The sequence below is a fragment of the Pristiophorus japonicus genome, chromosome 22 (assembly GCF_044704955.1).
Source record: "Pristiophorus japonicus isolate sPriJap1 chromosome 22, sPriJap1.hap1, whole genome shotgun sequence".
NCBI classification, from domain to species: Eukaryota; Metazoa; Chordata; class Chondrichthyes; family Pristiophoridae; genus Pristiophorus; species Pristiophorus japonicus.
The window spans coordinates 7733426-7751165 of NC_091998.1; the positions used below are offsets into that span (position 1 = coordinate 7733426).

The following is a 17740-nucleotide window of genomic DNA, read 5'->3' on the forward strand; positions in this document are numbered from 1 at the left end:
GGTAGCTCTTTTTTGGCCGGCGCGGGACACGATGGGCCGAAAGACCTCCATTCTGTGATGTCAATTTGTCTTATTAATAGGCATTAAAAAAAAATGGGTCCATTATTCAAAATGATTATTCGATGCATTTAAGGGAAAGCTAGATAAACACAAGGGGGGAATACATTTTGCTGATGGGCTGAGATGGAGTGGGCTTGTGTGGGGCATGTTGGGCCGAATGGCCTGATTCTGTGCTGCAGAAATTCGATGTAAAACTGAAGCTGAAGTTTGCAGCACTGGAAAGTAACAGAAACTATTGCTGTTCCTGACCCCAGCTGCTGCCATGTGATGTCGAATGCATTGCTTCCGGGTTGGATATGAAGTTTTTGCAATGGTGCTCACTCTTTGGGATTGGGCTGTGTGACCCTGCGCAGGGTCGGGCTGTTTGCAATGATCTCCCCGGAGGCTTGGAGTTGCGTGGTGTCTGCCTATGTGCCGGGGGTCCCTTCGCTGCCTGCCGGCCAGCCTCCTGCGCCTACACCTGATGTTCAATGGGACGGACCCTGGAGCTGCAGTGGCTTGCTGCTGGACCGCAGCAGCGGTCTGCTCCTGTGCCACGGCGAGATCTTCTTCCCTTTCCTCCGGCAGCGGGAGCAAGAGCTGAGCCGCAAGCCGTTCCTGCTGCCCGGGGCATTCCCCCCGGACTTGCAGATCCGCGTGCAGTTCCCTGGGGCCAGGGGCAGAAGCCAACCCAACCCAACCTTGGCTTCAGCTTGCAACCCTGCAGCGCCCCGAACACAAGCCCCCAACGTGGACTCCAGCCCAAACTGCAGCCCAGCCCAGATGCTGATGGTCTTCCCTTGCCCAGAGTTCCAGGACATCTTCCAAACCTTGTTCCGCGAGTCGGACAAGTGGTGCTTCTACGGCGAAGACAAGGAACGCGAGCTGCAGTCCGAGCTGCTGGACTTGGTCTGGTTTGGCTTGCTGCGATGTCCTGGTTGGGCGGCCAATGGTGATGGTGATGATGCCCTGGGGGCAGGCACGCTCCAGTACGTGAGGAGCGAGTGTCTGAGGAAAGGGCAGCCCATGTTCAGTTGTGCCTCGCCCTTTGCATCCCTCTGCTCTGAGATCTTCATGAACACGTTCAGTAAAGGAATCGTGAGCAACCTGGCCGGAGAGCGCAACGCGATGATTTTGACCGATGCCCGCTGCCTGCCGGGCACTGAAGGTGGCGGCGTTTACATCCGATCTCGGGGCATGTACTACTTAGCTGGTTTAATCGTGGCACCCCTTTGCTGGAAAGCCAACGAGTGGGTTGGACTGACCTTGGTGTGTTCTGCGACCTGCATATTTGAGACTGTCGGAAGGATTTTGAATGGATTTGGCCACAGGGGCAAAAATATGTCATTCTGCCCAGTACAGGTATCTGGCCACCTGCCCCTGACTAACCCAGGGAGGCACGGCTTAACTCGGCTGCTTGGCGCGGTAGCTCTGCTGGAGTGTGGCAGAGTTTGGGGATCAGGCGTGATCGTAAGCCCCAGGCTGATTCTGACATGCAGGCATGTGTTGGACCGAGCTTCAGATGTCAGAGTGAAAATACCGTCTGACTCACACAGGTAGGAGCCCTCGATGCTTAGCTGGACCGTTATATAGAATTATGGTATCGGCACAATGTAGAAGAACTCTTGTTATTACTGGATACAAACAGCCTTGTATCCATTTTATTCCAGCAATGCATGCATCATCTTAGCTCAGTAGGTAGCAACAATAAAAATAACTTGTATTTATATATTATTGTGTCTGTAAGCGCTCTAGTAATGACTGCACGTGGTAAGGTATTGTACTTGAACTGTTGTCACTTCAGTCCATTTATTGCAGCTTCTAAGTGAGGGGACAGTAAAGTGAGCTCCCTTTTATACCTGGTTACCTGTCGTGTGCAGGTGACCCCTAGGTCTCCACCAGTTGCACCCTCTGGTGGTACAGGTATAGTATATACAGTGTGAAGATACATTCAGTGGTCTTATGTAACTGTACATTGAGTGTACAGGGTATATACATACATTATACATACACAACATATATCACCTTTAATTTAGTGAAACGTCCCAAAGCGCTTCACAGGAGTATTATGCGTTAAAAGTTTGACACCGAGCCATATAAGTATAAATTAGCGCAGGTGCTTGGTCAAAGAGGCAGGTTTTAAGGAGTGTCTAGAAGGAGGAAAGAGAGGTAGAGAGATAGAGAGGTTTAGGGAGGGAGTTCCAGAGCTTGGGGCCCGGGCAACAGAAGGCATGGCCACCAGTGGTTCAGCGATTATAATCAGGGATGCTCAAGAGGGCAGAATTAGAAGAGTGCAGACATCTCGGGCGGGGGAGGGGTGGCGGTTGTGGGGCTGGAGGAGCTTATTGAGATAGGGAGGGGTGAGGCCATTTGAAAAAAAGGATGAGAATTTTGAAATTGAGGCATTGCTTAACCGGAAGCCAATGTACGTCAGCGAGCACAGGGGTGATGGGTGAGCGGGACTTGGTGTGAGTTAGGACACGGGCAGCTGAGTTTTGGATTGCTTCTAGTTTATGTAGGGTAGAATGTGGGAGGCCAGCCAGGAGTGCATTGGAATAGTCAAGTCTAGAGGTAACAAAGTCATGGATGAAGCCTTCAGCAGTGGATGAGCTGAGGCAATGGCGGAGGTGGGCGATGTTACGGAGGTGGAAATAGGCGGTCTTAGTTATGCTGCGGATATGTGGTCAAAAGTTCATTTCGGGGTCAAATATGACACCCAGGTTGCGAACCGTTCAGCCTCAGGCAGGAGTTGGGGAGAGGGATGGAGTCAGTGGCTAGGGACCGAAAACAATGGCTTCGGTCTTCCCAATATTCAACTGGAGAAAATTTCTGCTCATCCAGAACTGGATGTCGGACAAGCAGTGTGACAATTTAGCAGCCTCCCCCTGAGTCAGAGGTTGCGGGTTCAAGCCCCACTCCAGAACTTAAGCGTGTAAGAGTTCATTTTAAGGGTCCACGCTTTTTTGGACCCTCAACTGTGTGGGAGCACACATCACAAATCTGGGTGTATGCGGCCCATAAATTCCAACCAGTGGTCAGAAAATCAAGGGCAGTACGCCTGAATCCCTGATGCGGACTCCCAGTAGATGACACTCCCCAGTGGAAGGACAGATGTACAATATCCCCCACTATAGTCTGGGCTGATGCTCCGGTGCAGGTCTGAGGAAAGCCCTTGGGACGAGACGTCAATCCCAGTCCCCGTCGGCCGCGTTCAGGTGGACGTTGCAGATTCCTTGGTTCCATTCAACGAGCCGAAAGTTCTCCTCGTGTCCTGGCCAACATTGTGTCCTCAACCAACACCACCAAAAGGAACCGATTAGCTGGTTGTGGGACAGTTTGTCGACCTAACAACAGTCACTACACTTCAAAGTAATTCATTGCACATGAAGCACTGTAGGACGTTTCTAAGATACATGATGTTATATACGGATCTTTCTTACAACAACAACTCACATTTATATGGCGCCTTTAACATAGTAAAGCATCCCAAGGGGCCTCACAGGAGCGGTATCAAACAAGATTTCCCAGCAGCAGTAATGCGATAAATCATCAGTTAATGTTTGGATGTTGACTTTAAGGGAAAGATAGAGAGACACATGAGGTAGGTAGGTACAGTCGATTTTGCTAATAGTGTTAGATAAAGTAGGGTGGAAGGAGGCTCGTGTGGAGCATAGACACCGGCATAGACCAGTTGGGCGGAATGGCCTGTTTCTGAGCTGAGTATTCTACGTAATCAGGGCTCAGGAGAGGTGTGAGTTCGGGGCCCTGGCCGAGACGGGGGCCCAGGGGCAGCACGGCCCAGCCCACACTGTGCGATATGTGTGTGTGCACCAGGTCCGTACAGCAGAGCTGGTCTCCAGTCGTCCTGGTTAACCCTTGCCACTGGACCAAGACCTAGCTCAGTCAAGCCCGTGTGGTGGCTGGTGTGCAACGGTCACCCCACGTTAAAAAAATCCACGCACAGGCATCTTCCACCCTTCAGGATGTAGTTCGGGATCTGGAACATTAGGTCCTTCATTGAAACACCTGTGAACTCATCCCTTTTTGACGTGGAAGCAAGTCATCCTCGTTTCGAGGGACTGCCTATGGTAATGATCTATGTAATTCTATGTAAAATTTAACACCGAGCCACATAAGGAGATTAGGACATGATACTAAAAGCTTGGTCAAAGAGGGAGGTTTTAAGGAGAATCATAAAAGAAGAAAGAGAGGTGGTGGGGTATAGGGAGGGAATTCCAGAGTTTATGGCCCAGGCAGCTGAAGGCACGGCCGCTGACGGTGGAGCGATTAAAATCGGGGGTGCTCAACAGGGCAGAATTGGAGGAGCGCAGAGATCTGAGGGTTGTGGGGCTGGAGGAGGTTACAGAGATAAGGAAGGTTGAGGCCATGGAGGGATTTGAAAACAAGGATGAGAATTTTAAAATTGAGGCATTACCGGACCAAGAGCCAATGTAGGTCAGCGAGCACAGGGGGTGATGGGTGAGCAGGATTTAAGTTAGGACACGGGCAGCCAAGCTTTGGATGAGCTCAGGTTTACAGAGCCTGGAGGCTATCTCTTAAATAGCTTCAACTAGCAGGGCATATTTTCTGTGTTGTGATTAGCCTTCATCAGACATAAATCAGACAGAAATTACTACGAGGGGGAATCGAGGGGTATGGCGAGAAAGCAGGAATGGGGTACTGAAGTTGCATGTTCAGCCATGAACTCATTGAATGGCGGTGCAGGCTCGAAGGGCCGAATGGCCTACTCCTGCACCTATTTTCTATGTTTCTATGTTTCTAAATCTTTCTGCGCAGTTAGAGAAACAGATACCACGAAGGCAGGAGTGTCACTGGGGCACTGTTCTGTGCCTGAGAAACCATCCTTCATGCGTGAGCTTCAACAGTAAATATCGTCGGTCCCTGTGACTGAATCACAGGCAAGCCTAATCCTATTTTTTTTTATTATTAGTTTCTTGGATGTGGGCGTCGCTGGCAAGGCCGGCATTTATTGCCCGTCCATAATTGCCCCTTGAGAAGGTGGTGGTGAGCCGCCTTCTTGAACCGCTGCAGTCCGTGTGGTGAAGGTGCTCCCACAGTGCTGTTCGGGAGGGAGTTCCAGGATTGTGACCCAGTGACGATGAAGGAACAGCCGATATATTTCCAAGTCAGGATGGTGTGTGACTGGGAGGGGAACGTGGAGGTGGTGGTGTTCCCATGCGCCTGCTGCCCTTGTCCTTCTAGGCGGTAGAGGTCGCGGGTTTGGGAGGTGCTGCCGAAGAAGCCTTGGCGAATTGCCGCAGTGCATCTTGTAGACGGTACACACTGCAGCCACGGTGCGCCGGTGGTGGAGGGAGTGAATGTTGGAGGTGGTGGATGGGGTGCCAATCCGATTCCCGCCTGGCACCCACATATTGGGTTATGGGTGGGGATCAGGAGCGGAAACCTTGGCTTCCTGTCCTTAACCCACCGACACTGCTGCTAATTATTGCCTTCCTGAGGTCAGCTAACTTGGCCCAGGTCAGGCTTCAAACCCAGGGTCTTCTGGTCCCAGATTTCTCTCCATTACTGTCTCGCTAGTGATTAGACCAGTGACGTTGGAATGGGTTGAAAATGAGTTTCCTTACCTGTTTGCCTAATGGCTCAGTGGGCAGCACCCTCGCCTCTGAGGCAGAAGGTTGTGGGTTCAAGTCCCACTCCAGGGACTTCAGCACATAAATCCAGGCTGATACTCCCAGTGCAGTGCTGAGGGAGTGCTGCACTGTAGGAGGTGCTGTCTTTTGGATTAGACATTAAACTGTCTGCTCTCTCAGGTGGATACAAAAGATCCCATGGCACTATTTTGAAGAAGAGCAGGGGAGTTATCCCCGGTGTCCTGGGGCCAATATTTATTCCTCAATCAACATCACTAAGACAGATTATCTGCTCATCATCACACTGCTGTTTGTGGGAGCTTGCTGTGCGCAATTTGGCTGCTGCTTTTTCTGCGATAGAACAGTGACTAGACTTCATAAAAAATCACTTCTTTTGGCTGTAAAGCGCTTTGGGACGTCTGGTGGTCGTGAAAGACACTATATAAATGCAATTTTTTCTTTCCTTTCACAGATTCCTTGCGTTAAGGGGAAGAGTGTTGTTTGCCACAAAGGAGAATTCAGCCTATGACGTGGCAGTGGTGGAACTGGAAGAAGATTTGTTGGCCGTTGAAACACCTGCTATTGCTTCTGGGTTTAGCACAGGTCAGGAAAGAACAATGAAGGGAAGTAGGTTCTCCTCAGGAAAATAATTTAATGGACAGAGGTTTTTTTTTAAAACATATACATTTGGGCCAAACATTCTCAGTCTGAATGGGATGGAAGTGGGACTGTATTCTATAAATTCACTTCTCAACCACCACCACAAACAACTTGCATTTATATAGCCCTCTTAATGCAGTGTCAGCTGTGGCTCAGTGGGCAGCACCCTTGTCTCTGAGTCAGAAGGCTGTGGGGTCAAGTCCTCCTCCAGGAACTTGAGCACAAAAATCTAGGCTGATACTCCCAGTGCAGTGCTGAGGGAGTGCTGCACTGTTGGAGGTGCCGTCTTTCAGATGAGACATTAAACCGAGGCCCCGTCTGCTCTCTCAGATGGACGTAAAAGATCCCATGGCACTATTTCGAAGAAGAGCAGCGGAGTTATCCCCGGTGACCTGGCCAATATTTATCCCTCAATCAACATGAAAGGTGCTATATAAATGCAAGACTTTCTTTCTTGGTGAAAACTTAATTTATTGAGGATTTGAAATAAGTGATTTTTTAAAACTTTCATTCCCATTTATTTATTTCCGTTTCTTTGAGTTATGGAGTCATTATCAATTTTTTATAAATTCTTATTTATAGACCAAGTTTTTTATGGGTCTGCGAGTGCTGTTGAGATAATGGTGTGGGATTTATCATTATAAAAATCCAGGGGCCAACTCACAGGTTCGCAATTAAAATGGCACTGATATCGAAACTGTTACCCATTGACTGATGTACGTTTAACTTTCTCCCAGTTGTGACGGGTATCATGCTGCACACTGAACTCCTGGTTGTGAAACAGTGAGTGCTTTTGCATAAATGCACTGATGGGTCAGAGCACGTATCGCAAAGCGAGACATTGCATTGTAACTAAGTTGGGACAAAGGCGTCCAGCAGTGTTTGATAAAAAAAACCTTATCTCCTCATCACTGTGTGAGAACCCATTTAATACAAGGCAGTGTTTGTTGTCTGTTAAAGTTTACATTTATTAACAGGACAGATTGCACTTTAAAAAAAATAGCGAGAGATTGATTTGAGAGAAATGTCATGTGTGGGTAAAGCCAAGTGTGTGCTTTGTCAGTTGTGGCTCAGTGGACAGCACCCTCGCCTCTGAGTCAAAAGATTGTGGGTTCAAGTCCCTCTCCAGCGACTTGAGCACATCATCGTAGACAGTCCCTTGAAATCGAGGAAGACTTGCTTCCACTCTAAAAATGAGTTCTCTGGTGGCTGAACAGTCCAATACGAGAACCACAGTCTCTGTCACAGGTGGGACAGACAGTGGTTGAAGGAAAGGGAGGGTGGTACTGGTTTGCCGCACGCTCCTTCCGCTGCCTGCGTTTGGTTTCTGCATGCTCTCAGCGACGAGACTCGAGGTGCTCAGCGCCCTCCCGGATGCTCTTCCTCCACTTAGGGCGGTCTTTGGCCAGGGACTCCCAGGTGGCGGTGGGGATGTTGCTCTTTATCAGGGAGGCTTTGAGGGTGTCCTTGAAACGTTTCCTCTGCCCACCTGGGGCTCGCTTGCTGTGTAGGAGTTCCGAGTAGAGCACCTGAGCACATAAATCTAAGCTGACACTCCCAGTGCAGTGCTGAGGGAGTGCCGCACTGTCGGAGGTGCCGTCTTTCAGATGAGACGTTAAACCGAGGCCCCGTCTGCTCTCTCAGGCGGATGTAAAAGATCCCACGGCCACTATTTTAAAGAAGAGCAGCGGAGTTATCCCCGGTGTCCCGGCCATTATTTATCCCTCAATCAGCATAACAAAAACAGATTATCTGGTCACTATCATGTTGCTGTTTGTGGGAGCTTGCTGTGCGCAAATTGGCTGCCACATTACAACAGTGACTACATTTCAAAAGTATTTCATTGGCTGTAAAGCGCTTTGAGAGCTGGTGGTCGTGAAAGGCGCTATATAAATGCAAGTCTTTCTTTAACTTACGATGTGTATTTGTTCAGGGTGAGGAAGGTTGGTGTTGGGGGAATAACATGCTTTAAATATTTTGCACCCGGCATCGGGCATAACACAGGCCAGGCACATCACTACAGAGCAATTTTTAGTTCAAAAATGCCATTTTTAGAACAGTGAATCCCAACTGTGGACTTAGCACGAAGCACTGGGTCTCTGTGTCTGCTGCCACGGTAAGAGCTGGATTTAAATACCAGGAGGTAGGTCACAGACACCAGGCTCCAAATTAAAACACAGCAGTGTAACATTGGCTTCGAGTATGCAGCCCAGCAATGTAGATAATGCCCAGCTCAGAGCAACAGCGGTGTTACATTGCCGGAATATTCCCCCTCGCCAACCTCGGAGCCGAGTGGGCCTCCTTCCGAAGACAGTGTTCTGTCGTGTAAACAACTCTCAGAACCGCGAGAATGTACGAAAGACTTGCATTTATATAGCGCCTTTCACAACCTCAGGACGTCCCAAAGCGCTTTACAGCTTTTAGAAGTGTGGCCACTGTAATGTATGGAGTGGAGATGTTCCTTAGGCTGAAGCTGAGTGAGTTGTTCCTGGATTGATGTGAGGCACAGAGGTGTCCCTGAGTTATGTTCTGGAGTTTGAGGCTGAAGAATTGGGAAAATTGTAGGGAAAGAATTGAGTATGCTCACAGGTTTGTAAAGCTGTTGCACTGTGAGTGGCTTAGCCAGTCACATGATGTTCACAAGACTCAATAAAACCCCAGCCAGTTGGGTCTCGGTCATCCACGATGAAGTTTGCATAAATGCTTTGGACCCGGGAATCAAAAGTACAATTTTAAAATTTGCGGATGACACCAAATTGGGGGAGAGGGGTTTGTTAAAACTGAAGAAGACTGCGACAAAATACAAGAAGGCGTTAATAAACTTGTAGAATTGGCGTGCAAATCATGCTTGACAAATCTACAATTTTTTGAGGATGTAACTAGTAGAGTGGACAAGGGAGAGCCAGTGGATGTGCTGTATTTGGACTTTCAAAAGGGTTTTGACAAGGTCCCACACAAGAGATTAGTGTGCAAAATTCTTCCGGCATTCTTCCTGCATCTACCCCTTGGTTAGATGCAGGAAGAATGTTCCCGATGTTGGGGAAGTCCAGAACCAGGGGTCACAGTCTAAGGGTAAGGGTAAGCCATTTAGGACCGAGATGAGGAGAAACTTCTTCACTCAGAGAATCATGAACCTGTGGGATTCTCTACCGCAGAAAGTTGTTGAGGCCAGTTCGTTTGATATATTCAAAAGGGAGTTAGATGTGGCCCTTACGGCTAAAGGGATCAAGGGGTATGGAGAGAAAGCAGGAATGGGGTACTGAAGTTGCATGATCAGCCATGATCTTATTGAATGGTGGTGCAGGCTCGAAGGGCCGAATGGCCTACTCCTGCACCTATTTTCTATGTTTCTATGGCAAATGAATTACAATATTGATAAGTGTGAGGTGGTACATTTTGGAAGGAGGATTAAGGAGGCCACATACTGCTTGGATAATAAGAATCTGAATGGAGTCGAGGAGCAAAGGGATCTCGTGGTACAGATTCACAAATCATTCAAAGTAGCAACGCAGATTAACAAGGTCATAAATAAAGCAAACCAAGCATTGTGGTTCATTTTTAGAGGAATAAAATTGAAAAGCGGAGAAGTTATGTTAAGATTGTATCGAACCTTGGCTAGAACACAGTCAGTTCTGGTCTCCATATTATAACATGGATATAGGGGAACTGGAGAAAGTACAATAAGGTTCCACCAGAATTGAGAATTTATAACTGTCAGGAAAGGATGAACAGGCTGGGTCTCTTTTCTCTTGGAAAGAGAGGCTGAGGGGTGACCTGATAGAGGTCTTTAAAATGATGAAGGGGTTGGATAGGGTAGACGTAGAGAAAATGTTTCCACTTGTGGGGGAGACCCAAACTAGGGGCCATAAGTATAGGTTAGTCACTGATAAATCCAGTAAGGAAATCAAGGGAAATTTCTTTACCCAGAGAGCGGTGAGGATGTGGAATTCACTACCACAGGGAGTGGTTGAGGCGAATAGTATCGATTCATTTAAGGGGAGGCTGGATAAGTATATGAGGGAGAAGGGAACAGAAGGTTATGCTGATGGGGTGAGATGAAGTAAGGAGAGAGGAGGCTCGTGTGGAGCATTAATGCCAGCATGGACAGGTTGGGCCGAATGGCCTGTTTCTGTGTTGTATATCCAATGTAATGTCATTCTATGTAAACTAAAAATGAAGGAGTTTTGATAATTGTTTGTGATACGTCATTACTATACAGTATAAATGCACACGAGGCTCATGCTTGAGAGAAGGTCAGTCTGTGACCTATCCTTTATTCCATAGCACTCAAGTGATGGAAGTGGGTGGAGCTTCCCCTTTTATATCTGAAGGTCCAGGTTAGGAGTGTCTCCCACAAGTTCACCACCTAGTGGTCATTGTTCTCACAGTGTACAACTTAGGTCAGATTATACATGGGTTACAATGCTGGTTGAATACATGACATCACCTCCCCCCCAAAGTCTTATTGGGATCACAGGTTGAGTCTCTCTGGTGGTTTACGCTCCCTTGTAGAGCGCCTGAGTTGGGGCTCCGGTTGTTGGGCGCTGGCCTGAGTGTCTGCTGTTTGCGGTGCCTCAGGCCTGTCCAGACTGCCCACAGTGACTGGGCTCTCCTCCACTTGGTTCTGGTGTTCGGTCACCTGTGGTGGAGTGAACTCTACATCGTGTTCTTCCTCTGCTTCTTCTATGGGGTTGCTGAACCTCCTTTTTGTTTGATCCACATGTTTGCGGCAGATTTGTCCATTGGTAAGTTTAACTGCCAGAATCCTATTTCCCTCTTTGGCAATCACAGTGCCTGCGAGCCATTTGGGCCCTGCAGCGTAGTTGAGGACAAAAACAAGGTAATTTACATCAATACATCGCGCCCTCGCATTCCTGTCGTGGTAGTCATATTGTGACTGGCGCCTGCTCTCGACAATTTCTTTCATGGTGGGTGTATAAAGGATAACCGGGTTTTGAGCATCCTTTTCATTAGCAGCTCTGCGGGTGGAACCCCTGTGAGCGGGTGTGGTCGGGATCTATAGACCAACAGGAGGCATGATAAGTGGCGTTGTAGGGCACCCCCTTGGATTCTAAGCATCCCCTGTTTGATTATCTGCACTGCTTGTTCTGCCTGGCCGTTTGAGGCTGGCTTGAACGGTGCCGTTCTAACATGGTTAATTCCATTGCCTGCCATGAAGTCCTGGAATTCAGTGCTTATGAAGCACGGGTCATTGTCGCTGACCAAGATGTCCGGTAGACCGTGGGCGGCGAACATTGCCCGTAGACTTTCTACCGTGGCAGAGGATGTGCTTGAGTTTAAAATGTCACACTCGATCCATTTGGAGTAGGCGTCTACTACAACCAAAAACATTTTTCCCATGAAAGGACCTGCGTAGTCCACATGGATGCATGACCAAGGCTTGGCAGACCATGGCCAGAGGCTAAGGGGGGCTTCCCTGGGCGCATTGCCCAGCTGGGCACACGTGTTGCACCTACGAACACAAAGTTCCAGATCTGCGTCTATCCCTGGCCACCAAACGTGTGACCTGGCAATTGCCTTCATCGTGACAATGCCCGGGTGCTCATTGTGAAGTTCTCTGATGAACACCTTTCTGCCCATCTGGGGCATGACTACGCGGTGTCCCCACAGTAAGCAATCGGCCTAAATCGAGAGTTTGTCCCTGCGCCTGTGAAATGGTTTAAATTCCTCAGGGCATGCCCTGTACGTGGCTGCCCAGTCCCCATTCAGGACACATTTCTTGACTAGAGACAATAGAGGGTCTCTATTTGTCCAGACTTTAATCTGACGGGCTGTCACGGGTGAGCTTTCGCTTCCGAAAGCTTCAACAGCCATGACCATCTCAGCAGCATGCTCGGTAGCCCCCTCAGTGTTGGCTAGTGGGAGCCTGCTGAGTGCATCGGCGCAGTTTTCAGTGCCCGGTCTGTGCCGAATTGTGTAGTCATAGGCAGCTAACGTGAGTGCCCACTTCTGTATGCGGGCCGATGCATTTGCATTTATGGCCTTGTTGTTGGCCAAAAGGGACGTTAGGGGTTTGTGATCTGTCTCCAGCTCAAATTTCCTGCCAAACAGGTACTGGTGCATTTTCTTTACCGCATATACACATGCGAGCGCCTCCTTTTCTACCATCCCATAGCCCCTTTCTGCCTGGGACAGACTTCTGGAGGCATAAGCTACCGGCTGTAACTGACCCTTGGCATTGACATGCTGCAACACACACCTGGCACCATAGGACGACGCATTGCACGTTAACACAGGTTTCTTACATGGGTCATACAGCTTTAACAGATTGTTGGAACATAACAAATTGCGTGCTCTATTCAAAGCCCTTTCTTGGCTGTCCCCCCAGACCCATTCACGACCTTTGCGTAGGAGCACGTGTAGTGGCTCTAGCAGCATGCTCAATTTGGGAAGAAAGTTACCAAAATAGTTCAGGAGCCCCAGGAATGAACGCAGCTCCGTCGTGTTACGGGGTCTGGGTGCTCTCTGGATCGCTTCCGTCTTGGACGCAGTAGGGCTGATCCCGTCTGCTACTACCCTCATCCCCAGGAATTCTACCTCTGGAGCTAGGAAGGCGCACTGCGCCTTTTTCAGTCGCAGCCCTACCCGGTCCAGTCTGTGTAGCACCTCCTCCAGGTTGTGGAGGTGTTCTTCAGTATCGTAACCCGTGATGAGGATGTCGTCCTGAAAAACCACCGTCCCTGGAATCGACTTGAGGAGACTTCCATATTTCGTTGGAAGATCGCGGCAGCCGAGCGAATCCCGAACGGACATCTGTTGTACTCAAACAACCCCTTGTGTGTCGTGATGGTGGTCAGCTTCTTCGACTCACTCGCCAGCTCCTGGGTCATGTAAGCTGAGGTCAGGTCCAATTTTGAAAAAAGTTTGCCACCGGATAGCATCGCAAAGAGGTCCTCTGCTCTCGGTAGCGGGTACATGTCTTGGAGTGACACCCGATTGATGGTGGCCTTGTAATCGCCACATATCCTGACCGACACATCCGCCTTGAGCACCGGCACGATCGGGCTCGCCCAGTCACTGAATTCGACTGGCGAGATGATGCCTTCCCTCAGCAGGCGGTCCAATTCGCCTTCTATCTTTTCCCGCATCACGTACGGCACCGCTCTGGCCTTGTGATGTACTGGCCTGGCGTCCGGGTTTATGTGAATCACTACCTTGGTCCCCATGTAAGTGCCAATGCCGGGTTGAAATAATGAGTCAAATTTGTCAAGGATCTGTGAGTATGATACTCGCTCCACAGAGGAAATTGCATTGACATCGCCCCATTTCCAGTTCATGACAGCAAGCCAACTCCTCCCCAGCAGTGCGGGACCGTCCCCCGGGACAACCCAGAGTGGCAACCTGTTCTCCGAATCTTTGTGGGTCATGACTACCGTGGCGCTGCCTAGCACCGGAATGATCTCCTTTGTGTATGTCCGTAGCTGTGCGTCAATCGGCGATAATTTTGGCCTCCTGGCCTTGGGCGCCCACAACTTTTCGAACTGTTTGATACCCATCAGGGACTGGCTGGCCCCCGTGTCTAGCTCCATTGATACTGGGATGCGATTGAGGAGTACTTACATCATTATCGGTGGCGTCCTGGTGTATGAACTGTATACGTGCACCACACGAACTCGCTGAACTTCAGCTTCCAGCGATTTCCCCCAGTGTTCATTTCTGCAATTTCTGCAGTCACAGTGTGAAGAAAAAATGGCTTTGTGTTGTACATTGAGAGAATGACTCTAACATGACATAAACACCGGCACGGACCAGTTGGGCCAAGTGGCCTGTGAATTTGACGTAATCAACGTAACAAAACAGATTATCTAATCATCGTCACATTTCTATGTGTGGGAGCTTGCTGTGCGCAAATTGGCTGCCACGTTTCCCACATTACACTCCAAATGTTCTTCATTGGCGCTTTGAGACGTCCGGTGCTCATGAAAGGTGGTATATAAATGCAAGTCCTTTTCTTTTACTGCCTTCAGTGAGGCTGTGTTTCTTTGTCAACAGGAGAGGATGTCTGGGTCGTCGGCTATGGGGTGTTTGGCCAAAGCTGTGGGCCGTCGGTAACAGCTGGGATTCTGTCCGCTGTGATCACAGTGGGCAACCAGCCCGTGATGCTCCAGACCACGTGTGCCGTCCATGCTGGGGCCAGTGGCGGGCCTGTCTTCAGAAGCAGCAGCAGAGAGTTGCTGGGTAGGTCGGCTGTTGTTGTGGCTTAATGGTTGGAGTTTGTAGAGGACATCATTTTAGTCAACTATTCGAAGAAGGGCAGGGGAGTTCTCCCCGGTGTTTTGCCCAATATTTAATCCGTCAAATAACATCACTTAAAAAAAAAACATTATCTGGGTCATTGCTGTTTGTGGAAACTTGCTGTGCGCAAATTGGCTGCTGTGTTTCCTACATTACAACAGTCCCTACACTCCAAATGTACTTAATTGGCTGTAAAGCGCTTTGGGACATTGTGAGGTTGTGAAAGGCGCTATATAAGAACATAAGTGTAAAGTCCTGTCCCCTCAGTACAGATTCACACGAGGCATGTAGTGAAGTCAAGGTCACTCTGGACCTGCACCTTTATTTCACAGCTCTGGAATGCTGCACTTGCCTGAGACCTGTCCTTATATACCTGTCTCTTGCAAGTGCACCCCTGGTGGTAAGGTATGCTGGTGGTTACAGGTCATATCTTATTACAGTCATGTATATGTATAGCATGTTAGGATACAGTTATATATAATAATGTAAGATACATGACAATAAGAACATAAGAAATAGGAGCAGGAGTAGGCCATATGGCCCCTCAAGCCTGCTCCGCCATTTAGTACGATCATGGCTGATCTGATCATGGACTCAGCTCCACTTCCCTACCCGCTCCCCATAACCTCTTATTCCCTTCTCGTTTAAGAAACTCTCTATTTCTGTCTTAAATTTATTCAATGTCCCAGCTTCCACAGCTCTCTGGGGCAGCAAATTCCACAGATTTACAACCCTCTGAGAGAAGAAATTCCTCCTCATCTCAGTTTTAAATGGGCGGTCCCTTATTCTGAGACTATGCCCCCTAGTTCTAGTCTCCCCCATCGGTGGAAACATCCTCTCTGCATCCACCTTGTCAAGGCCTCTCAATCTGTTATGTTTCGATAAGATCACAACTCATTCTTCTGAATTCCAATGAGTAGAGGCCCAACCTACTCAACCTTTCCTCATAAGTCAACCCCTTCATCTCCAGAATCAACCGAGTGTAAATGCAAGACTTTTCTTTTGTTATGCACTTGGTGCCGAGCTGCTGCCTGGTTTTGCAGTACGATCGTTCTCCTCCTCATCTCCCACGTTGTGTTTTTTTTTTAATTGCGTTGATGTTGCCTTTAGCGTCTCCTCTTGATTTGTGTGTGCAAGAGTCCTCCCCAGTGTCAAACTTGTGTCGTCTTCCCCCACAGGGATTGTATCGAGCAATGCTCGGAACAACAGTGCTGGGGCCACCTACCCCCACCTGAACTTCAGCCTCCCCATCACCGTCCTGCAGCCGCTACTCGGGGCCTACAGCCGGACACGGGACGCCGCCGCCTTCGAGGGGCTGAACGAACCCAGCGATCGGCTGCGCGCACTTTGGAGACTCCAGGGCAGCTTGTCGGCCGCTCAGAAGAGCAAACTCTAATTCCGAGGAGCCATCGAGGACACAGGTCTTGCCCCTCATCGTCGAAGGTCCCACACACTGATGGGAGGTCAATCCAGTAGAGTTGAAAACGACGGGAGTTTGATTTCCATATATCTTGGAATATCCTCTCAATGTCCGATAACCTGATCTCAATTAAGCGGCTCCCTAAATCTTAAATCTAAGAAACTTGGAAATAATTACGAGGTGGTAATCTCGTCCCTGGTGCAATGATGTTGATTAGAAACTGCTTGAACTTTGTTCTCTGGGTGTTCAATGTGACTTGCTTCGGTTCTGATTATTTTGTATAAAGTACCGCCGTGTACCTCTCCCAAATAATGTGAGGCCCTCTCTTCCGGTTAGCGAATTGGCATTAAGTTATAAAACATTCCTTCTGATTGTATGACACAGGCGAACACAAGGAATCAATGATCATAGTCCCAATTATGACAGGGACTATGGTCAACCTTCAACAATCTGATTAAAACAAATGAACCTGAATAAATCCATAATGTATTTGCTGCATGGGTTCTTTACTTAAGAATTCATAGCCACGCATTGCTATTAAGAATTAGTTGGTTTATTAGCAAAGGTTTAACAATCACATGACACATTACCAGTTCATCCACCTGCCTCATCGTGGATCCCCCGAACCCAACTGGCTGGGGTTTTATTGAGTCTTGTGAACATCACGTGACTGGCTAAGCCACTCCCAACTCAACAGCTCTATCAACCAGGTGAGCATCCTCACAGGGGCATACATTACAAAATCCTACCAGTGAGTTTTGTGTCATTCCTGCTTGCCCGCGAGAAGGTGGTGGTGAGCCGCCTTCTTGAACCGCTGCAGTCCGTGTGGTGAACATACTCCCACAGTGCTGTTAGGAAGGGAATTCCAGAACTTTGACGGAACCTGGATAAAATATCCTACCACCAAATTCACACTTTTCTGTGTTATTTACATTGCTCAGTTCAGATTATAGGATAATCAAATTTGTTTTGCCATTAAGAAATCAACTTTGAATTGTCAGGAACAGATCCTACATCAAACAGGTTGGGATCTCGTAACCTTAAGTTTGATTTGATGTTCAATTTATTTTTGAAACGGTGCAAAGGAAGCCAGCAGCCCTGTAACGCTGTCCTTGGCCCCAATGTTCCTACATTACAACAGTGACTACGCTTCAGAAGTACTTCATTGGCTGTAAATCGCTTTGGCACGTCCGGTGGGCATGAAAGGCGCTATAGAAATGCAAGTATTTATTTAATGGGTGATGGGTAAATGCGCCGTGATACCGAGCTATAAGAACATAAGAAATAGGAGCAGGAGTCGGTCATTTGGCCCCTCGAGCCTGCTCCGCCATTCAATAAGATCACGGCTGATCTGATCCTGGCCTCAACTCTACTTTCCTACCTGGTCCCCATAATCCTTGACTCCCTTATCATTCAAAAATCTGTCTACACAGAGCACGAGACCCTGATTCAGTCCCTAATCCTTGGTGAGTCACTCAATCGCCACTGGCATTTGCTCAGCATTCAAGCTGTGGTCGCACTGCAAGCAACTTCTGCGTCACAACACTTGGTGATTTAGTAAACACCACTACCCACTAAACCACCAGGAAGCTCACAGTTTAGTCCCTTATTTGGGCATAGCAGAATGCACAGTATTTGAGAACAGCTGGTTCCTCTTTAACAGAGAGCCTGGCACAAAACCACATCATCAGGAGACCCAAAACTAACCAATCAGAACATCCTGAGACGCACAACTGCAACAATGCTTGAACCA

General features: G+C 48.6%; 1 protein-coding gene across 3 annotated transcripts; it reads left to right on the plus strand.

Annotated features, from left to right (window-relative positions):
* Nucleotides 1-343: 343 nt before the first annotated feature.
* On the plus strand, nt 344-16461 carry tysnd1 (trypsin like peroxisomal matrix peptidase 1). Of its 3 annotated transcripts, XM_070865564.1 has the most exons (5): nt 344-1308; nt 1402-1595; nt 6124-6254; nt 14325-14510; nt 15746-16461. In XM_070865564.1, exons 1-5 carry the CDS (start codon nt 430-432, stop codon nt 15961-15963), a joined length of 1608 nt encoding a protein of 535 aa, XP_070721665.1. In that variant the 5' UTR covers nt 344-429; the 3' UTR covers nt 15964-16461. The 3 variants fall into 3 exon arrangements, with proteins under 3 accessions (XP_070721665.1, XP_070721664.1, XP_070721666.1); XM_070865563.1 differs by having other exon boundaries at nt 344-1595; XM_070865565.1 differs by lacking the exon at nt 14325-14510 and having other exon boundaries at nt 344-1595.
* Nucleotides 16462-17740: the final 1279 nt, after the last annotated feature.